This window comes from Poromitra crassiceps (assembly GCF_964638095.1).
Source record: "Poromitra crassiceps genome assembly, chromosome: 5".
NCBI classification, from domain to species: Eukaryota; Metazoa; Chordata; class Actinopteri; order Beryciformes; family Melamphaidae; genus Poromitra; species Poromitra crassiceps.
This window is the reverse complement of record NC_139642.1, coordinates 52,403,841-52,427,212: the sequence shown is the minus strand read 5'-3', so window position 1 is coordinate 52,427,212 and position 23,372 is coordinate 52,403,841. Positions and strand designations below refer to the sequence as shown.

General features: G+C 44.2%; 2 protein-coding genes across 3 annotated transcripts; one reads left to right on the top strand and one right to left on the bottom strand.

Moving 5' to 3' along the window:
• Positions 1–5: 5 nt before the first annotated feature.
• On the bottom strand, positions 6–11,010 carry pnkp (polynucleotide kinase 3'-phosphatase). Its single transcript, XM_083637534.1, has 18 exons — positions 10,917–11,010; positions 10,665–10,785; positions 9,129–9,175; positions 8,125–8,430; positions 6,924–7,214; positions 4,561–4,640; positions 4,354–4,411; positions 4,120–4,227; positions 3,959–4,030; positions 3,675–3,723; positions 3,438–3,508; positions 2,805–2,897; positions 2,560–2,656; positions 2,397–2,458; positions 1,926–2,035; positions 1,359–1,446; positions 909–976; positions 6–746 (listed from the first exon to the last, which is right to left on the bottom strand). Exons 2-18 carry the CDS (start codon positions 10,783–10,785, stop codon positions 626–628), a joined length of 1,842 nt encoding a protein of 613 aa, XP_083493660.1. The 5' UTR covers positions 10,917–11,010; the 3' UTR covers positions 6–625.
• Positions 6,471–23,110, top strand: LOC310777237 (TRPM8 channel-associated factor homolog). Of its 2 annotated transcripts, XM_083637532.1 has the most exons (13): positions 6,471–6,522; positions 13,391–13,442; positions 14,099–14,873; positions 15,864–16,077; positions 16,648–16,945; positions 17,100–17,401; positions 18,092–18,266; positions 19,273–19,367; positions 19,536–19,746; positions 19,944–20,180; positions 21,784–22,007; positions 22,229–22,342; positions 22,670–23,110. In XM_083637532.1, exons 3-13 carry the CDS (start codon positions 14,227–14,229, stop codon positions 22,910–22,912), a joined length of 2,760 nt encoding a protein of 919 aa, XP_083493658.1. In that variant the 5' UTR covers positions 6,471–6,522; positions 13,391–13,442; positions 14,099–14,226; the 3' UTR covers positions 22,913–23,110. The 2 variants fall into 2 exon arrangements, with proteins under 2 accessions (XP_083493658.1, XP_083493659.1); XM_083637533.1 differs by lacking the exon at positions 13,391–13,442 and having other exon boundaries at positions 6,493–6,522.
• Positions 23,111–23,372: the final 262 nt, after the last annotated feature.

The following is a 23,372-nucleotide window of genomic DNA, read 5'->3' as shown; positions in this document are numbered from 1 at the left end:
CCAGTAATGGTCATTATTTTAAAACTGCTCTCCAGTGTTTTATTATGAACAGAAATACAAACATTTCTGACCACTGACAGACGTTCCTGGATTGCAGTCTATTCATTTGCAGAGGAAATTAACAAAATCCTACACAACACATAAAAGTAATGATCCTGGTTCCTTACCATACTATACCTCTAGTAAGCTAAATCCAAGTTGCATGCACACCCAGCTGTTGGGGCATATTCAGTTCAAATAAATCTGTTCATTCTCATCAATACAGTTTGATACATTGTAGTGAAAATGACCGGATTTAGCATGGTAGTGCTTGTTAACATTTGCATTCAAATGTGTAGTCAAAGTCCCATAGGCCATATGCACAGAAGTGAAGGAATACAGGCAGCACTGCAGAGCTGGTAATGGTGAACCCTACAATAATCAATCAATCAATCAATCACATTCCACCAGCTTGAATAGAAAAATAAATCCGTCTCTAACTTTAAGTCTGTCTGGTGTGTTTTCCTGCCACTTCAGGGAGTACCGACAGGATTTCTGCTGGGTTGGATCCCACTGCTTACTTCATTCATTGGCTATCATCTGCCAGTAGCAAGCCAGCAACGCTGCTAGAGTGCCATCTGTCCAATCAGCCTTCAGAGAACTGTCGAAATAGGGTTTCTGATTGGCTGTCTTTGAAGTTAGGGACAAAGTGGATCTGGAGGATCTCAGAGAAACCCTCGGAAAGATCGGGGGCCACAAAGTGTTTCCTGTCCAGAGAGAGTTCCAGGTTAGAGTGGACAAAATCACTAACAAATTAATCCGTAATCATAACCCTGAATTCTGAAGACATTGGTTTCTTTATACAGTACAGATATCCACAGAATATAGTGGGAGAGGGAGAGAGTTATCAACAGGTTGCGGAGACTTACTTGTAGCTATGGAAGATCATGTCATTGACCTTGACGTGTTTGCTGTCTGACGGAGCCATCTCACGGAACTGGGAAGAAGAAGAATGCATTTAAAAACACTCCTCATCACCAGCATTATAGGAGAATTTCTGTATTTTTCAATCTGGAATTTTTATTATTATATTTATGTATAACTAACTAATCCTGTGAGTAGAAATGTTTGGTGCAGTATTGACCGAGATGGCCCAGATGCTGCTCCTGCCTTGGCAGCCTGCATGCACGTCCACTGAACAAGCGTATTTTTGCAACGGACACAGGCTTAGATTGTTATTGTAAATAAATAAAAAAGTAAAATAAGGTCCAGATTGTAAAATACTGAAATCCTCCTTTAAGTGAAACAAAAACTGATGGGACAAGTAGAGTAAAATAGACGTGTAGAGGAGGGTAAGATTATGGAGAGGAGAGTCCTACTCTGTTGTTGTGCTTGGCCTGCAGCAGAGAGGCTGAGAAGTGGAAACAGCGGCAGGACACTCCAGCGGCCTTGGCCACATCCACATATCTGGAAAACATACGCAAAGCATATCCACAAACATTAAGGACATTCATAGAGGACATTCTCTTCTAACCTCTGTTGTCAACGAGGTGTTCTGTCTGATTGAAAGGGTTTCTGGTTATTCCACCATTCTCTAAGTGCCAAAATCACATGATGTACCAAACATCAGACAAAGTTCAAAGTGGTTTAAATTAATAATTTAAGGGAAAAGCAACTGAACATCTCCATTCTCTCTTTATACTTCAGCTTTTTCTTATTTATTTTACACCTGAGTCCCTGTGCAGCAGCCAGCTGTTTGCAGCAGCCAGCTGTTTGCAGCAGCCAGCTGTTTGCAGCAGTCAGCTGTTTGCAGCAGCCAGCTGTTTGCATAGAGGTGCAGTGTACCTAATGAAGTGTGAGTGTTGTGCATGCTCATGAAGATAAAAGTGCACGCACACAAGACAAGTACACTTTTAGGCAAGCAATCGATAAGAGTTGTGGTTTACCGTTTGCGAGACTCGGGCTCTGGGTTGGTGTTGTCTACGGCGACGCTGCGGCCCTCCTTCAGAGCTCGCTCACATGCCGACACGCAGTTCTGCCACGAGCCGAGCGTGTCCTGACACACACACACACACACAAATCAAACATTACAGGTGGAACGTTAAGCCCAATTTATGGTTCGTCACGCGACACTTTATTCTGATCCGATATCTGTCGAGAGACATTTTCAAAAGTGTCGCGCTAACCGAATCTACAATACAACAGTACTCCCTCTTGTGTGTTATTGCTTAATTATGGCACTTTTGGCGCAATATCGGAATTCTGTCAAAACGTTCTTTTTATCACTTTACTATTTGCTACCATGCATGTGGATATGAAAGCAAATATTTTGCAGACGGTTTTCGGGCTTTGAGCAAGGCTCAATAAAAGAGAAGTGTCTTAACGCTTTGCTGTGCGTGTGATAAAGATCCACTCACCCTGTTGACGTAGGCGTAGCCCTTTGGGATGACGTGACTGTGGAAGAAAGTGGATTTACCAGCTGTGGAAGGAGGGAAGAGGAGAGAGAGAGCTGAGGCATTAGTGTGTGTGGGGGGGGAGGGTTGAACGATACAAGGTGATGTATAGTCTGCTTTCACTTACATGCAGGGAAACCCACAGCGACAATGACCTCCGTCTTGCTGGAGGTGAGGGAGGCGGAGGGCGGGTCATACAGCCTGCCGTTGGAGTCCACCTTCCTCTGATAACTCGGATAAAGACAAACAGTCACAAAACTACCGATATAGGCCAAGCCCACAAACATAGTCGTCTTACACTATACAAGAAAGACTGTGTTAGAGGTTAACAGTACCACGGCCAGTATGGTGGTTTCTGTTTTTTTTACTCACAGGGTCAAATTCAGGCAGGCTGTAGGGGGCGCTCTTCCAGCCCAGGAAGTACTCCTCTGGGGTGTGGAACTGCAACCCGATGTTCAGAGCAAACTACAAGAGGGAGAAGGAAAGTAAAGAAAACAGGTAAGGTGACAGGGGCACATTATGCTCATATTTTATAGATTTCTTTTTCTCAGTGCCCACTTTCTCCCATCAAGTCCAATTTACAAATGAATTGTATTTAACGGCAGTTATAATGAAATATAAGACCAAATGGAAGTGATTCAGTCTTGTTTCAAAAACAAACATCAAGAAACCGCAACAGCTGCAAGACCTCTGCAACCGACGTTAAAGCTCAAAGTGCTATGGAGTCCCTAATGATGGTTCAACCTGCTGTGAAATGACTTTCTCAATCATCTCTATCCCCACCAGCTGCTAAGAAGAAGACATTCTCGCCTAAGGATTGCGTTTACTGGCATCAGGTTACATGATTTCTGGGTATTGAGATCATGCCATTTGAGGCTGTACAACATACAAAATTGACTAGCAAGCATAAACTTCAACGCCTTTCACGGTCTTAAGTTGAGATACTGTAATATAAATATAGACAATTTAAGTCAAGGCAAATCAAGTCGAGCTCTCGGGTTTTACCAGTCGGTCACTGCAGGAGAAATCCTTCTTCTTCTGCCCTGGAGCCCAGTTCACAGGCCTACCTGCTGCATCTGGGGACAGAGCAAAGGTTATGTCAGATGCTGTGTGTGTGTGTGTGTGTGTGTGTGTGTGTGTGTGTGTGTGTGTGTGTGTGTGTGTGTGTGTGTGTGTGCGTGTGTGTGTGTGTTTATCACTATGACAACACCACTATACATACAGTATTACAAGCTTACTCACCTCCTACATAAAAACTCTGGGCCTTGTCAACAGTCACGCCACCGTTAGCCTTAAGTAGAAAGCACACACACAATTAAAACGAAAACATAAGCACAAAATGCAAACTGTCGCGTGCAAAGACAACATTCACATGGCTGAACAATATTAGATGGGAGGATTCCGTGACTCAGTTGTCTGTAATCCTTTAGCTCTGCTCGGTGCATTTGTCTTGGGGCAAATACGAGGTGAGGTGTGGTCTTTAAATAGTATGGGTGTGTGTGCCATGTGTCTCTAATGGCAAATACCTTCTCACACAAGTGGTTCCACATCCCCATCGCCGGTTTCCTGTAGGCACCTGGACCGGTCGCTACGAACACCTGAGACACACGAGGAAGGAGCACAAACCTCAGCTGTGTGTGTACAATGTCTCGATGAGTGATGAGAGTCACGCTACAACAGAGCCCACCTGTACAGGCAGCTGCAGCTTGCTGAGGATGTCCTCCACTTTAGACTTGAAGACCTCCGGTCGCAGCTTCCCTTTAGTGATCCCCATCTGGTTGGTGAAGAACACCACCTGGCAGAAGGTCAACATGGACAGAAGGTATGGGAATCCACAGTTACTATAGCTCAATATTTCAGAGGCTTCCATGTTGCAACGGTAAGTAAATATCGACAGCTGTCACATGTCCCTCCTCCCCACCTTGTATCCTTTCTTCAGCAAGCTACCCAGCCTAGGCTGGATCTCAGAGAACAGAATCCTGTAAATTAAACAAACACTATTACAACAAACCTTACAGACATGAGAGACGGGGTCAGAGATAAAGAGAGATAGGGAGAAATAGAGAGAAAGCCACAGTCAGTCAGTCTCATATGAAATGTCCTGGCTGTAGTAAATGGAGAGACCTACTTCCAGTCATCTGGTGCAGTGGGGAAGACTTTGCCGGACTTGGTGGTGATGATGCAGCCGTCTATGTCGAACCCAGCAATCTGGAAGAGGAGGTGGAGGAGAAGAGAATATGCTAAGTTGACATTTACACATTATCTGCAGCATCTCATTGCCTTACTAACTTTGCACACTGGCGGCTCCAAGTGGCAGAGAGAGGCAACTGTTCTGAATATCAAATCCCAGATATCCTGTAGTAGTAGTAGTGTATTAAGGTGAGGTGACGTCAGTAAACTGCACACAGCATTCAGTACTAGCATTAGTGTTTGTGTTCCTGTTTTTTTTTTTTACTGTTATGGTATATTTATTTCAGAGTGTTTAGCCTTTAGCACGTTTAGCTTGTTGAAGCAACAGATGCGCACCAATTATAGACGGTTTTAACTTGACAACAAAAACATTCTAAATTGAACCCCCGCTCACTTCCTGTTTCAGTGTTTGCTATGGACATAAAAGAAAGAAAAACATTCAAGTGCAGGACTGACCATTCCGTGAAAACCGTCTATACAGCTGAGCAGCGAAAACAAAAGTAACGATGTCGAGTGAATATTTCTGCAGTTTGCCCAATGCTGAGAAAAAGGAAGTGCTGTGGGGTTGCGCTCTGGTGAAAACCGTCTATAGGGAGGGAACAATATGTGATTTTTCATCAAAAGAAAGCACTGATGGTATCAAAACTGTTACAAATGAGTATTGTATCTGATTGATTGATTGATTTCTTTATTTACATGTCACACACCGTATCCATTTCAAATTGTTAGTATCGATAGTTATCGACACTATCGATAGCTGTTGCAAATTAGTATTGTATCCGATTCAAATGTTCAGTATTGATACTTTTCGATACCATCGATACTTTTGACAACCCTAATCGGTATCAATAAGCAGTATCATTATCCGTGTTCTGGCCACTGTTATGGCTCATTTCCACCACATTTTACTGCCCTGCACAGCTCGTCACCACTCGGCTCTAATCGTATCGGCCCGATGGACGTTTTGCTTCCACCGCGGATCATCTGCCCCCACCCACCCCCGCCCACAGCTGGTCGTCATAGCGACCGCATATCTGTCCTTCCATTATAGCCGAAGTAGGCTATAACATAACGTTACAATTAAATCCATCCACAGAACTTTTAAACTGTTTATGAAATACTGGTGCCTCTAAATGACCTACAGTGTACATGGGCAAATGTGACAATCGGCCAAGAGAATGGATATCACTTTGTAGTTAGTCAAACTCACAGGCATGCGCTGCGCTGTGCGGGGACGGGAGAGGCGCAACAGAGTGAAGCCTCTACCCCGCGGCCTCTCACCAGGCAAGACCGCGGCTTCACCAAACACCCGCTGCGGCCTAGAGGAGCGCTGCAGCCTGCACTCAGCTACAGAGCTCCCTGAGCTCCCCCGATTTTATTTCACCGGAGGCGAAGGCAGCAACACAAAAGACTGATGGAAATATACATAACAGAAGAGAAGGTAAGACCACTAAACTGGTATGCAGCCGCCAGCATTGCATTGACAGTCAGTAGACAGAGTAAACACGATTCTGCCTGACCAATCAGTCGTCAACAATGTTTTCACGTCACCGTATGAACGCGGGTTCACAGAATAGAACCACGACGAGGCAGGTACTAAAAGTAGCACGACTCGACCCCAATACAAACCGGGCTGGGATAGTTTTTAGTGGTGGAATGAGACCATTTATCGAGTCGAGCGGAGCGGGACCGCGCTATTACCTGCGGTGGAATTGGGCCATTAGTGTGTATTGTGGCCATCTAGTGGACAACATAGGTGTCACATTTTGTTAGTGTGTATTGTGGCCACCTAGTGGCGAACACGTGTATCACATTTGCTGCAGTTCCTTTCACTTTTGGTTCAGCACAAAGAAAGTCAGCAGCTACCACCACACTACAGAGCTTTGGAAAATATATGCCTGTAAGTACCTTTGTTTTAAGACGTTTTTACATGTTTATTGTTAAACAAACACTTCCGGGTGGCACAACAGCAGTTAATTAGTATGAGTTGTGCCAAACAAATGTTAATATCTCAAAAACTAGACATCACATCACTTATATTTTGACTTTGTGAGTGAGAGCAGAAGTAGCTCAAGGGTCTGATGTATAATATACCGTATGTATGTAGTGTGAACTGTCAGTTTTGTGTGGATTTAGTAAGAAGTACAGCCTGTTAGAGTGAGACACATACATCTGGGCACATTGTAAAGTGCTTTGGATAAAAGCGCTATATAAATGCAGTCCATTTACCATTTACCATCCATATCTGGCCTACAGACACAGAAAAACACTCATCAGTTGTTCCTGTGGCAGAGTTCTCACCTTCTCGCTCCCCTTCACCCCAGCAGCAGTGTAGAGCATCAGGTTGCCGATCTGCTGCCAGTTGCTCTTTGGACAGGGCGAGGAAGACGAAGATGACGAAGGCCGGGTGCTGCCACTGCTCCCTGCAGTAGCCTTCTCTGCCATCTCCTGCAGCTGCTTCAGCTTTTCCTCTGCCACTCTCTCCTCGTCCTCCTCCTCTTTCTTCATCCCTCCATCTGACCCCTTGTCATCTCTCCTTTGGCGCTTCACCTCAGGACCCCCCCTCTCTGGGCTCAGTGACCTCTTAGATGGCTGAAGAGAAACACCATATTAAACCTCACAGAAAACATGTTTGCCGCTTTTCGACAGCATACACAGTATCGCCTCGCCTCTACTCGCTTTTGCTAGTACCTGTTGGTTTTCCATGCTGAATGAAACTGCTGTGCCCGGAAACTGTGTAGTCAGTACCGGTAGTCACAGCAAGGAGATAGCCTCAGAGGCTTCCTTTTATAGTGACCCTACTTGTCCATACAGTACATGTAACAGTTAAAAATGTACAGTACAGTAGGCTACTTCCCTTAAAGCCACGGTACATGTAACAGTTAAACGTGTACAGTACAGTAGGCTACTTCCCTTAAAGCCACGGTACATGTAACAGTTAAATGTGTACAGTACAGTAGGCTACTTCCCTTAAAGCCACGGTACATGTTAACAGTTAAACATGTACAGTACAGTAGGCTACTTCCCTTAAAGCCACGGTACATGTAACAGTTAAACGTGTACAGTACAGTAGGCTACTTCCCTTAAAGTCACGGTACATGTAACAGTTAAACGTGTACAGTACAGTAGGCTACTTCCCTTAAAGCCACGGTACATGTAACAGTTAAACTTATACACTACAGTAGGCTACTTCCCCAACTGAAAATGGCCATCTGTTAAGGCTAAGCAAGGAGACAGATTTTATTTCAGAAGAGGCTGAAGGCAGCAAGACCAAAGACTGCTGGGAAAAAAAGGAGAGTTTGCGAATTCCTACGTAAAAAAGGCAAGATAAACTGTTACCATGCCGTTGAAAAGCACCATATTTGCCTCTCAAACTTAGTTGGTTGACATTTTCTCCCCTTTATGTACCATCTTTTCTCTAACCTTACAGAAAAAAAACATTCATGAAATGCAAATTATGTGGAATAATAAACCAATGAGGTTGCAGCTCAGTAAGTGTTACCTTCATGGGAGAGGCAGAAAAGAAATCCTTGATATTGCGCTTGGCTCCTGGACTTGACTGGGTGTCTCTTTCTTTCTCGTCTCTCCCTCCTTTCGTCTTATGGGTGGCCTTCAGCCCTTTGTGCGCTGTGCTGGAGGCTGTGCTAGAGGCTGTGCTGGAGGAGGCTGTCCCGTTGGAGCTGAGGGAGTAGTGCACTTTCAATGGGTGGTGTTGGTTAACCAGGTAGAGGGTGCCTCCCTGGGCGAGTCGACCAGACTGGCCCCGGCCCAGCTTCTCACCGGCCAGGAAACTGGGGTTGGGACCCAGCTGTGGTGGAGGGAGAGGAGAGTGATGTTCAGATACAAATATTCAGATACAATAGAACACTGAGCTATAACTGGATTATATGGTACCTGGAATGCGCATTTACAGTGTTTACCCTTTGTAGCCTGGCAGTGGTGGGTGGAGTCAAAGAAAAGCAATGACTCATAGAGGTGAATTTCAACAGATGAGTTTATCTGGTAAGGTTATTTAACTTTCAGTGCACATACAGCATAATCTCAGGCTAAACAGTAGCACAGGTCACCTACTGTACTGTATATGAGTTGCAAAAGTGTGGAGTGGAATCAATTAAATCAGGGTCCAAAATTAACTTTTTTTTGTCCACTGGCCAAATGGCTAGTGTATATGTTGACATTTTACCAGCCTCTATAGATTTTTTTTAACCCTTATGTATTCAGGGCAGTCTCACTGAGAGCAATGCTCTCTTTTTCCCTGTTCTCACACACACACACACACACACACACACACACACACACACACACACACACACACACACACACACACACACACACACACACACACACACACACACACACACACACACACACACACACACACACACACACACACACACACACACACACACAGCCATTTGCATATTTTACCAGTATGTGGCTGGTGTTAATTTTTGACCCTGGATGAATTTATAAACTGGTGCTGGACTCAACTGTTTGATTTCATACCTGAGTAACAAGCACATCCTGGTCTGCGAAACAAGCCACCAGCTTCACTAGAGGTAGAGGACACACAAAGAATGTTGTCACAAACATAATATGTACTCAACTACAGGTATATGGACATAGGGTTGGGTTAGGAATATGTGCTCGATGTTTAAAGTGGCTTTTGGCAACCTAGGCTGAATGGACGAGGGGACTTTGTTCTTTCTTGTGTCAGACTCATCCTTTCCCAGCAAGAAGTCCTGATGCCAAACTCAATTCAAATTCTGGCCGTACAAATTTGCCTTGCTTATCTGCAAACGTGCCACAGAACATGATGACATAACACCTTTCAAAAATCACAAGGGTCTGGTAAATTTGGTGTTTAGATGCTCCATGAAGCAGCACTTATTATGCCATACTGTACTGTATCATCATAATATATAAAAGGGGGTAAGTGGGCTTAGCCTGGGTAAACCCAGCCCCCAGTGACCTGCTCTCAGGCTTACCCTGCTCACGAGTCACAAGGAACTGAGAACTGAGAGCAGATCACGTCCTGGGTTTACCCAGGCTAAAGTGGGCTCTGTTTAAATTTGTATCCCACATCAGCGAGTGAGATCATTGATGATGTAATAGGCATTGTGACAACATCAGTGATTGACCAAAATCATCTCATATAAGCGAGTGACATCATAGGCATCATCAGTGACATCATTATTGACCAAAATCAACTTTATATAAAAGAGACAGGGTCAAATCTCACAATATTTTTTGTACCAGATGATGGCTTCCGCCCCTGGGCTGAAATCTCTATTAACGGAGGACCCCTTCACGAAGGTGAAGGCGCGTTGCTCAGGAGGGATGAGGAGCGGAGGAACATGAGACGAGGCGCAACAGCCAAGATTGAGGAGGTGTGAGAAACACCGGAAACTTCAAAGAAGAAGAAGAACCACGTTTAGAGTGAGACCATCCAACTGTGAGAGGCATCCAGTCTGCCGGAAAGCCATTAGAAGAAAATCTCACAATTTGGGACCAAGTACCCGCGACCTCTGTTTCGAGATACCACTCGAGCAATTGTGATGTCATCAGTGAGTGATGTCCACAGATGCCAAGTTGAGTAATTGTGCCCTGTGCTGCATGCCAATAAAGCAGGCGAGGCCACGCAGCAGCCGAGCTGCGGGCGAGGCCGAAGTTGAGCAATTGTGCACTCAGTGATGTCAGATCACTCCATGATGTCATCACTCATCATTGATGTTGATGGTCACTTGAGCAATTGCGATGGCATCAGTGATGTGAAGTTGAGCAAATTGTGCGCTGTGCATAATAGAGCAGGCGAGGCCACGCAGGTCGCTCGGGCGAGGCCGCGCAGCGGCCGATCCTAGGAATCTCGCTTCTAGTAGCTAATGGATATATGCCGAATTGAATATTGGTTTCCAACCCTTCTTAAAAAGTCTTAAGATATAGGTGTATATTGCTGATAAAGAGGCAACGTGAAACACAAAATAATCGATGGAGTTTGGCGTGCATTATCGGGCTAGCTATGGCGGACTCGAGACTCCTCACCCTGGTGCCTGGAGCATCTCTTGTCGGTGACCCCGGTGTCCGGACCCCGGCCCAGAATCACAGCCCGCCCGTCCGCCAGAGAGATCCGAGCTCCCGCTGCGCTCACCAGTGTGCACGACATCTGTGGATGAATCACAGCAAAACTACTGAGCGGTGTGTTTGTGAGCGGCATGACTTTATACAACTATGAACAGAGAAAGTAATGTAGCTATCATAGTGCAGCAACGTTAGCATTCCAAGCAACAATCATACTTTTCAAGAGGCACATTAACTTCTGTTTGAGTTGGTGACGTTGAAGTGAAGCACGCATGTCGTGCATGAAGAAACTGCAGGGGGACTGGTTTTGCTGTGGAACCGGGAGTCCGTCACAAAAATACACTCGTTTAGAAACGCGCTGATCTTAGTTCCGCTTGTAATTAGAACTCTTCCTGGTGGAAACTGTTGGTGGATTTGCGTCTGATTTCATCGTGGAAAGCTGGATTCTAAACGTCACTCTATCGTGAGCGGTGCGGTGGACAGACGTGACATGACATCATCACCTGCTTCGATGAATATCTGGGTGAGTCACTTCAACCAACCAACTCCCTTGCTACTCCACCCAGCCACTGACAGAAGACAACGCACTACTGAAGCCATCAGTAAAGTCATATGATATGATATATGGCATATCATATGGTCAAGCTTAAAGCTAGACACCACGCCAGAGGGAGGCTCAGTGTCAAGTGAAGTATTTGCAACTGTTTGAATACAGTGTTTTACATTTTATGCAGTTGTGTGGAGGAGGGTGAAGTTTGAATGCTTGTCAAACTGGGCAGAACATTTGACTCCAGACAGAACATTTATCTCGACCTGTTAGGCTCCTTTCTCTTTATTTGTCACTGGCCAGATGATAGCAAACTTTTTTCTTCTTCAAGTAGCCTAACACCCTCTTCTTTACATATTCCAAAACCAGATAAACAGGTTTTTCAAGAAATGATCTGTGTGAAGGCATAACATTTTAGAAAAACATTGTAACGATATTCCAGCAAAACACAAATATTCCACTAGGGGATTGCAGCAGGGTCAAAAGCAATTACAGCAATTACAGTAAACAGGGGCGTCATGCAAACCAAAATTCTGAGGGGGCGACATTCGGTGGCGACCAAAGGTCCCCAGCTAAAAAATGTCAGTGGCGACCGAAGGTCTGAATAGATCTGCAATGATTCAATCAGTCTGCCCAGATAAAGTGTGCTGAATCCACTCATGATTGAATCAGTCCATTTAGCTATTTCTAAAATGTTTGCCATTTGAAGCCAGATTTAGAGGAAGATCTCATTTTAAATTATAATTTTTTTATTAGAGTTTAGAGGGATTAGAGTGTTGTGATATCATTATTCGGTTTTAACCATCAATATTTTGCTCCTTTTCTCATTAGGGTAAATACTGTATATGTATTTAGAGATAAACATTCGGCAGCGACCAAAGGTCCCCAGCAGAAAAGTTTTGGTGGCGACCTAAGGTCTGAATAGATCTGCAATGATTCAATCAGTCTGCCCAGATAAAGTGTGCTGAATCCACTCATGATTGATTGATTTATCTATCAATCGTCCATTTAGCTATTTCTAAAATGTTGGCCAGATTTATAATATCTCATTTTAAATTATCATTGGGATTAGAGTGTTGTGATATCATGATTCAGTTTTAACCATCAATATTTTGCTCCTTTTCTCATTACGGTAAATACTGTATATTTATTTAGAGATTTCGGTGATTGTGCTTTTATGGTTATTAGCTTAGTCACTTCCACACTAGCTTCTACACTGCTGCCACTTTTCTTGAAATAGCTCAATCTTGCTTCACCCAAAATGTTATTCACATAAAAAGACTATATCCAGTATCCACAATGCAAATTATTTAAAAAAACTGCATCTTGACCTGGAGACATCAAATGGATTTACCTGTGACAGTGGTGGTAGTGGTAAAAACAGCTCACTGCCATAACAGCTCTGGCTAACATTACAATGCTAACTTTAGCTGCATGGTAGTACAAATATAGTCAACTAACTTGCTATGCAAACTATACCTATAATAACTAACAGCATGAATTTTACTTCCCCCTTAATTTCTTTTTTTCAAAAAATCTGAGGGGGCAACTGCCCCCTCAGTTTCAATGGGCATGACGCTTCTGACAGTAAACAGGCTACAGCTGTGTCAAACCACGACAGTAGAAGCAGAGCTGTGCAAGATGGGCAGTCAAGTGTCTGAGTCAGGGCTATTTCATCCTACATTCAGCAAATCAATAGCAGCTGACAAATGTAGAATCTGGATATTTTTTTGGAAGTCAAACTCTTCTCGGCCAAGTTAAACTGATTTTGTAAAACCTCTGTTTAGATGTTTTACCTAGTCAATGCACTTTGTGACCCCACTGCTAACTGTTAGGCTACTGTATATGTCACAGCCAAATTAATATTTAAATTAGTACCAAATATTGACATTTACTTTGGCTGGACAAACAAGCTCCTTCCTTATGTTCAAGAGTCTGCACTCCACCCACGAGTACACAATAACCTATTCACTGAGTTTTGACAGGCAGGTGACTCCCTCCACACTGCCCAGTGAGGTGTTATCCTGCAGTAATCTGCTCTGCCATTGGATATTTTCTCGCAGACATCCCTCCCCTTTTTTCCTCTGTATCTTTTCATCTGAGCTGCTCTTTAACACTCGCTCTCACCTGTTTGTGCAAACAGCTGTGTCTGTGTGGAACGATAGAAGCTGGGACTGAGACTTACACTGACTGAGGTAAATATGTAGTTCAAGGATAATCTGCTCGCTGTGGTGTCAGCTGTGGTATTGGTGTCAGTACTGATGTTAGATCTCGCTTTCACTTTCTGCATTGTTTTAAGCAATACAGCCAGAAGCAAAGCAATAGTGTAAGCATGATGTACCGTATTGCAGTGGCTTTCACCCCTGTGCTATCGAGACTACGGCTCGGCCATATAGACCAGAAATCATATCTCTGTATTTTTAGACTGAATGGCGATACATAATGCATCTCAGTATTTTTCTACTAAGTGGGCTAATGTGAGATGTCACAAGCACTTTTGACTTTTTATTAAAATAAGACTGTGATCAAAATATAATGCAGACAGGGGTAGTTTCCCCTGACTATTGGTGCTTTCACAAAAAATATTTAATACATGATGGGATTTTCGTTAAATAATCATCAGCGATGTGGATATAGTGGGTAAAGGCAAATAATAGAACAGCTAAAACAGTCTGGGAACTAAGTTCAGAAAATGACATCACTTTATGTTGACTGTAATGCAGCATTTAAAAGCAGGAAAAGACAACACTGATGCCTTTATCTCTCTCAATCAGTCACACATCACTTACTGGCCGTCAGTGAGGAATTTATTTTATTCTGAGCTCTCTCAACTCTCTTCCTCTCCCCACAGGGCAGCCTGGCTGATTGTTTGCACCTCCATCTAGCTACAGCTGCTTAATCGCATCGAACTCGGCAGCTACACTCCACCCTCGCAACCGGACCTTCTGACCAACCTCCAGAGCATCATTCCTCCTCACCATGTCCAGCCAGCCCAGCCCTTCCCACCATGAGGTGGCCTACCTCTCCCTGATGAGGGGCCTGAGAGAGCTGGACCTGCTTGGCCCCTGCGTTCCCAGTGACCTGGTCCTGATTGGAGACCACGCCTTCCCTCTGGCCATGAACACCCGGGGCCAGGTGCTGATGGCTGCCTCCCTGTACGGCCGTGGACGGATCGTGGTCCTGGGCCACGAGGGCTACGTGACCGCCTTCCCGGACCTGGTGGAGAACGCCCTGACCTGGCTGAGAGGGGACGAATGTGACAACCTGCGTGTGGGGGTCCACGACAGCGTCAAGGCAGTGGCTGATAATCTCAGTAGATCCAGCTTCCAAGCCAGTGTGGTGGGGGCCTTTAATGACAACCTGGGGGTCGGGGTGTATGTGACAGATGCCTACAGCGTGGCTGGAGATGTGAAGGGCTTGCTGGCGTACCTGAAGGCTGGGGGAGGGGTGCTGATAGCTGGGCAGGCGTGGAGCTGGGCTGAGGAGCACCCCAAGGAGAACACCCTCCTTGGCTTCCCAGGGAACAAGATTTCCAGTGTGGCAGGGATCTACTTCTCTGACCACCTGGGGGAGGTGGAGTGTCTGCCTGTCAACCCTCAGATCCCTTCCTCCTGGCTGGCTGTATCGTAAGTATATACTTCTCTTTCATTGCAATTTTTTTATTGCCAATTTTTGTATTGAAACAGTCAGACAATCACATAACATTCACATTCTTGTTGACCTATTTAAGTCATTGTGGTGTGTATAATTGTGAGCCAACAATGTTTGTCATAATATAATACTGCGGTGGATTTATCATGCATATAACCTTTGTATGTTAAATTGAGCTAACACAATTAATAAAAATAAAAATAAACTAAGAACAAATTATGTGAAGACAGACAATGGAGTAGGAGCACTGCATTGGGTCTTTGTGGTGATCACATACAGGTGCTCTTTGGATACTTCAGGTGTACTGTGCTATTTCCAGTAGAGCAGAATATGGTCTCAATAAAACACATTTAAATGCAAGTCTCCTTCAAAAACAATCCAAGGCACACTGTAGGGTTTGTGCAAAGGTAAAATGTCCTTATTTTAAATGTAAAATGCATTTTAATTTTGTATAACCCCTACAATGTGCCTTGGGTCCTTTTTGAAGGGGACTTGCATTTATTTTGTATATATTTTATTTTGTAACTATTAATCCCTCTATTTTTTATTGCCATGTAAAATAAATGCATTTCAATTTTCCACAAACCCTGGCCTACACTGTGCCTTGGATCGTTTTTGAAGGAGACTTCCATGTTACATTTGTTATTGCAATGAGCCCTTCACAAGATGGAATAAGAACACTTAGAGGACACTTTGATGTAACTGGCTTGTGCAATTCACTTCTCACTACATTCTTTTCCATTATTAGGCTGGTGGTAAAAAAAAAAGAACAATTGTGAGAAAAATGGAATTCTCTGTGATATTAGCTATTATAATACTAATGTGTATCTCATACTTGGTGTGAAGATGCACATCCCTTCAGATGCAAATTCCTTTTTCTGCTTTGCCCACATCTCTCTCTCTTTCTTTTTCTCTCTATCTCTCTCTCTCTCTCTCTCTCTCTCCTCTTCCCCCTCTCAATACAGTATCGGTAAGGATTTTGAGGATGACTTGGAGTTCCTCCTCCAGGGTATTTCAGAGTTTAACATCCAGTGTGGTGTACCTTCTGAGGTTCTGGTCCACGGCCCGCTGGCCTTCCCCATCGGTACCACCCAGAACGGACGGGCCTTCTTGGCAGGAGCCTACTATGGGCAGGGTCGGGTCATCGTAGTGACGCATGAGGGTAACCTCGGACGACAGGTGAAGTTTGAATTAATGATCTGGTCTATAAAAATCATATTGTTGATAAGATGCCAATATTCCGACTGCAAATATGACGACTTATCATATTTCTATTGTCAAATATTAAAGGTATACTATGCAACTTTTAGGGCCCTTCAAAATAAGCTAACTTTTTTCATCTTAAAGTATCTTTTAGCTCTGACAGAGCACTATCTATCTAAGAATATCCGTTTGTAAGAGCTAAAAATGAGTTTTAGATGTACTTGAAGCCATAAAAAATTACGTTTATATTGTTTGTAAACATTGGAGCAAAACAGGCTTGTGTTTTGAGTTATGATGCAATAATAACAATAAAAAGAGCACATTGTCCATAAGTCCTACTCTTCAAGAATATGACTTTAGGATGTAAAAAAGAAAAACTTTAGTTTACATTTGAAGGGCCTTAAAAATAGTTGCATAGTATAACTTATGGCCTTCAGCAGTTTGCAAAATTAGAGGTGTGCGCTTGATCTGCTGAATTGTCCCCTGATCTTTATGATGTCATCTGCAATAAACTCCTGTCTCTCCAAAACACTACCTTCATCACAGGCGCTGGCTTCTTTTTGGAACAATGCCGTTCAGTGGTTGGACGAGGGCCGGAAGGGGGTGATTGGTGTCCAGCCGTGTCTTGGGCACGCCTTCTCCCTGCTCAGCGAATCAGGGTTCAGCTGTGAGAAGACGGGCTTCAGGAAAGACCTGAGCGTGTTTGTGTGCAACGCGTACAGTGACGAGCACGCACAGGACATCCAGGACTTTGTGGCAGAAGGAGGCGGACTGCTGATTGGTGGTCATGCCTGGTACTGGGCACAGACACACCGTGGGCAAAACCCAATGACAGACTTCGCAGGTACTGTAATGTGTACAGATCAAACATATCACAGGCACTTCCCACTGATTGAATATAATGTAATGGACTGTTCTGTACCAAAAGCCATGTTGGTTGAACCTTCATCATAATAGGTTCAACGCGATAGAATAATTTAAGTTGTGCTGTTCTCCAGGGAACCGCATCCTGAACAAGATGGGCTTGAGCCTGCTGTCGGCGACGCTGGGGGCCGGCTGCTACAAGGCCCCGACCCCCGGTCAGGCCTGTAAAGATGGCTACCACTTCCGCCAGATTCTGTGCCGCTTCGCCGGCCATGTTGCCCAGGGGGAGGAACTTACCAAGAAGGAGGAGACACAACTTAAAAAGCTGGGCGGGGACTGCGCCACCTATCTGCACATGGAGGCTCATGATTGCTCCTCCTATACCCAGGTGGTGTCCACCCTCACGGACATCTTGAAGAAGTCGGGCATGCCACAGGTCTGCATCGAATGACTATAAATTAGTGTGTTTGTAAGCATGGCCTCCTCTTTATAGTCACTTGTCAAAATGTGACTTTATAGTAGGGATGCAGCAATCCGACTTTTTAGTACCGATACTTGGGCTTTGGGTATCCACCCATACGAGTACCGATCCGATACCCGTGTTTAATTAATAAGCTGTATTTTATGTATCTTTTATGTGTCAGGCAACATCAGGCTAATGTAATCAATCAATACATGCATAGATAAATGTACTGAATTGTTATTTATTAAAATAATAGTATCCGATACCAGATCGGCCCATTGTCACGATACCCGATACAGCTATTTGAGTCAGTAGTGGACCAATATCCGATATCAGTATCGGTTTTGGTGTATCTCTACTTTATCGCTTGTGTCAATTATAGGCAACTACATTTCAAAGGTACAGGAGGTGTGTGTGTAGTAGGGGGTGGGTGGTTGGCAGAGCCTTATGTGTGGCAATTCCTTCTGCCAGTAGGTGTCAGTAAAGGTCGTAGATTACGTAATGCATTTTTTCTTTTTCTTTTTTATTAAACCTTTATTTAACCAGGTAAAAGACTGATTTCAAATCCCTTTTACAAGAGGAACCTGGCGAACAGGATTTTTAGAATGCATCATCCTATTAGTGCAACCACGATGTGTTCATGATTTATTTTCTGTCATCAAGGTGTGTGACAGCTGCCCTGTGCGGACTCCCAAGGACCACCTCCTCCTCAGTGTGGGCGCAGAGGTCTATAAGGTGTGCCCGGACCCTGATGCCCTCCTGCCCTATCTCATCAAGGAGAACCCCACGATGGCCGTTGTCAAGGACTACAAGATCAAGATTAATGCTAAAACAGCAGGTCTGGTCAGGCCTCTTTTTTTATCATTAAGAAGACACATCTCCATATTTACTAATGGTTTACACTGGGGACAAATACCTTTGTGCACATAAAAAGTACTTTTATGATTTGCTATCGAGGCAATGCGTGTAATTTCACCTGATTGCGCACAATATTTAGCACCCTGTGAAAGCATGTCCTCCATTTTTGTGCATAAGAACATGGCTGCTGTTCTGCTATTAGAGAGAGAGAGAGAGACTATGCAAAGAGTGTTTTCTACAGTATACACATCATCACCCTATTTGGGATGTCAGAGGATGAGGTGGAAAAACAGGTATTGGTGGCAATTCTATCTCTCCTGAAAGAGCTGTGGCTTGACTTGGAATCGCAGTTTTGTCAGCCCTTCCTCTCTTGGCCTCGGGCTCTTTTCAGCTGACGGTGGTATTACAGCAGATATCACAGTGTCTCTTGTGCTGTCTGGTGCTCAAAAGGCAATGTATTACAACAGGGATAGTGTATCCCTCATCAGAGTAAGTCAAGATTCACTTTAATATCCGCAGTAAGTAATTCAATTACAAACGAGGAATTTGACTTAGTGCAAGTATGCAGCGCAACAAGTACTGTATATGCAACAATCTCCTTTGCAATACTGCATCTGCAAAATTCCTGTGATTTCTCCACAAAAACGGCAAAGCAGGTTCCTCAACTTGCAATTTCTGCCAGGTCAATTTCAACTGCACAAAAATCACATAAAACATCACAAATTGCATCGCAATTTTTTCAGAAATCTTTCAGAAAAGGCGCTGCAAAATCAAGCATTTTGATCGCAACAATCACACACAAAAAATCGCAAAATCCTGGAGGGATTGGTTTATACAAGTACATGTTTGTGAGTTTAACCTTTGATTCTGTGTGTGTGTGTGTGTGTGTGTGTGTGTGTGTGTGTGTGTGTGTGTGTGTGTGTGTGTGTGTGTGTGTGTGTGTGTGTGTGTGTGTGTGTGTGTGTGCGTGCGTGCGTGCGTGTTAGGAGGTGAAGAGTGGCTCAGTACAGGTCTCTACCTCTCTCCTGGTATGAAGACCTTCATGTCCATGCCAGCAGAGATTGTCAACAAGGGCTGGAAGGTACGATGTCATGAAATGAAAATGTCAGGGTTATTGAGTTCATCATTGTCTCAGGTAGCCAGTCATACATCCCAAGTATTCATATACCGTATTATATGCACCTAGAAAGAAACTATTTCTCCTGCGTTTCTCATCAAGGCAGTGCCACTTCCTCCATGTCTTCCTCAGGTGCAGATAGGCTGTCAGACGGACCATCTGAAAGCCGAGGAGCTGAGGAGAGCTCCCTGTGTCCACGAGCGCTTCCCCGTCACCACGGAGACGATGCAGGTGTGCAACCTGTGGGGAGGCCTCATCTACCTGGTGGCCCCGCCCAAAACACAAGTGGAGGGGGTCGAGGTCACCGTACAAGTCGCCGTACCTGCACCTTATTACAAGTCTGGTGAGTGTGTGTGTGTGTGTGCGTGTGTGTGTGTGTGTGTGTGCGTGTGTGTGCGTGCGCACACGTGTGCGTGTGTCTGTGTGTTTCAGGGGTCGAGTAACAAAAAAATGCTATTCAAATGCTGATGCATGCATCCTATTTTAGATATAGAAATGAATGTGGCATATAGCGTAACCCCCTTCCCCCCTTCTCTGCAGGTGTGACAACCCCAGCTGACTGGTCAGTGCTGCGTACAGCCCCCTCGCCCTGGGCGGAGCTGGAGTGTGACAACATCATCATCACGGTGCCGTCGCGTGCTGTTCGGGAGCTGGAGCGCCCCGATGAGGTGGCAGCGCTCTGGGACGACATTATGAAGGGCGTGGCCGACCTGGCTGCCATCCCACACAAGCTCCCCCGCAAGGAACGCTTTGTAGCAGATGTGCAAATTTCCCATGGTAAGCGACTCATCTCCAAATACAGTTAGCTCCCGTTCAATCATCTCAATATCTCACAGCCATATTCAAATAGCTGTTTTCTCCCCTGCATCTGCTGTTAAAAGGAAGTTGTTAGATACCTCACTTTGCTGTGTAAAGCTCTTGAAACAGATTGAAATGTTGTTTTTGTTTTTTGATAAAAAATTGCAGCTTATGATCTTTCTATAGTTACTGAGGGCTGGATTTCTTCTTCTTTATTGAAAGTACCAGCAGCTGCCTAAGTTTGATTAAAAAAAATTAAAAAGCGACAAACTGTAATTTACTTTACTGTCTTTTAACACGTTCACTGCCAATGGCGAGTTGACTCGTCAAAAACAATCCAACGGTTGACTGCCAATGACGAGTTGAGACGTCAAAAAAAAAAAAAAAAAAATTTTGACGGTGCTACGTGGATCAATGCCCCCCACGTCTCCTATAAAAATATTGGAGCCACCGAAGGTGTACAACCCATTCCACCGACCCACTAAGTGGCGACAGTGCTCTCCATTCTAGAGGAAGGCAAGCAAAAAGCAGTGTGAGGAAGCCATTCTCATGAAAATGGATTGGCGAAAACGCTTTCGCGCTTGGGAGCTGGCGGTGGGGTTTTGCAAATTTGCATAATAGATTACGGGTGGAACACACTTTGAAACACGCAGCATAAATAAGACCAGAATCGCAAAAGCTTCATCAAAGCTCTCAGAACCCCAAGAAACGAGCGAGGCAATCCAGACTTGCACAGCGGCCGCCAGCAGACAGGCACAGCAGCAAAGCAGTGAGCCTGGTGACGCGAGGTTACAGCAGCAACAGAAACGAGCTTGTGACACGCCCACTGCAGCCAAGAAGAACACACACGGAGGGAGGAGTTTGAAGGAGAGGGGTGTTTCCTGCTGTTATGGAGGAAATTACTGTTCAAAACTATTGTTTAGATGTCTGACGTCTTACTGATGCCAAAAATGAATGGTTAAAGTGACTGTTCTATCGAATTTCACAAAAAGCCGTTTATCTCAGAATAAATTTTCAGACGCTGAAACCATGCTGTATTCAACTGCTAATGCTTACATAACTACTAACTCTACAAACTAACTCTTTTAGACAGAGAAAGCACACATTCTATTAGTTCTTTTGAGATATTGTGTGTTCACAAAATCCTAACAGAAACGAATCCTCGGCTCTTGAAAGATGAGCCAGAATCCTCAAAAAAACCCTCTGGCAGAAGCTAACTACAGTATTGAAAAACGGCTGGCAGTGAATGTGTTAATATTTTTATTAATTTTTAGCCGTGTCATTTCTTTTGGTTGCTCCATTTGATTTGTTTTCCTTTTCCTTCTCTTTTTATATGAAGCACTTTGTAAACTCTGGTTAGGTTATTATAGGTTATTATACCAGTTGTTGTTGTTGTTGTTGTTGTTGTTATTATTATTATCATTATCATTATTATTATTATTATTGTTGTTGTTGTTGTTGTTGTTGTTGTTGTTGTTGTTGTTATTCTTATTCTTATTCTTATTCTTATTCTTATACCCCTTTACCAGTTCCTTAATCCATCCTAAAGCTCCAACACCATCTTTCTCTGTTGTCTCTTCAGGCTGGATGCATGCAGGCTACCCTATCATGATGCAGTCAGCTGTGGCGGCTGAGATCATCAGCCCTGACTATGCCAGGCGTTCGGGCCTGTGGGGTCCCATTCACGAACTAGGACACAACCAGCAGAGGGGCTGCTGGGAGTTCCCGTCACACACCACAGAGTGTACCTGCAACCTGTGGTCGGTGTACATCCATGAAGAGGTGCTGGGGATCAACAGGGCACAGGTGCAGGAAAACATTTGTTTGGGCCATGGTCTTAAAGTGACCAATTATGTATTGTGGCATATTGTCACATCAAAAGATGACACAAAATACAGCCTCCTCTCTGTTTACTTTATGTCAAATTGGTTTTCTTTTCACAATCTCCAGTGTATGGCAGTCACCTCATTCCACCTTGATGAGTGTTCTAATGTGGTGAATGTCATGTGTTGTGTCATGTGATGCAGGCACACCCCAACATGACCCTGGAAAAGAGGAAGAGTCGTGCAGAGGCGTATGTTAAGGAAGGCAGGAACCTAGGCGGCTGGCACATGTGGGTGGCTCTGGAGACATACATGCAGGTGAGAATACTAATAGTTGAGGATCAGGATAGAAAAGTAGTAGGAGAGGAACAGCGCTTCTATTCAATGGGAGCCTGCATTTAACAGACAAATTCAAATCCCAACTTGCCTGTTGAATAATCAAACACATTTATTTATTATTATTATTATTGACAGATTTTTACAACTGAATTAACTGACCACATTATTGGCTCTGCATGCCTTGAATCCATAGATCAGGGGTTCCCAAACTTGTGAATGCTGCGGCCCATTTTGAGAGTCAATGAGAGTGTTTCTTATGGAGACCTATATCTACCTACACCCCTACCTCTGTCTTCTCCCCTGTAGCTCCAAGACCAGTTTGGCTGGGAGGCCTTTAAGAAGGTTTTTGCTGCCTACCACAACATGAGCAACGTTCCCGGGGACAACAAAAGCAAGATGAACCTGTACGCCGAGACGTTCTCCCAGGCTGTAGGTAAGAACCTGGCCGAATTCTTCAAGGCCTGGGGCTGGCCCATCGAACTAGCCACTGAGGAGAAACTCTCCAGCCTGCCTCCCTGGAGCGACCACCCCATGGTCCATCATGGCTGAACCATTTAGATTGCCCCTACTAAACGTGGAGAGAGCCGGGTTCAGCAACTACTAAAAGACCACGGCTATCTTCTTAGTGCGAGAGGAATTTTGCAGGAGGAAAGGAAAGTCACAATGTAAAAAAAAAAGTCATTTATTCTCATATTCAGTTGTACAATGTTATTTATTCTAAAAGAAAAATAATAATAATAAAAAAACAAATAAATGAACGATTCTGAAAATGGGATGTGATCATTCCAGATTCACTTGCATTGTGCTGTGACTCTGAACAGCCACTAGGGGGCAGATAGGCTAAAGCACAAAGTATGCTTGACACTGTTAACTCCCTCACTCCATGAGGAGAAACCCACACAGAGTATAAAAACTGCCAACATTTTCTCGTCAGGATTCTGTCTCTTTCATTTGCGTGCTATCGTCCGAGCAAAGTACCAGGTGACTCAATATGAGATGAAAAGGTGGA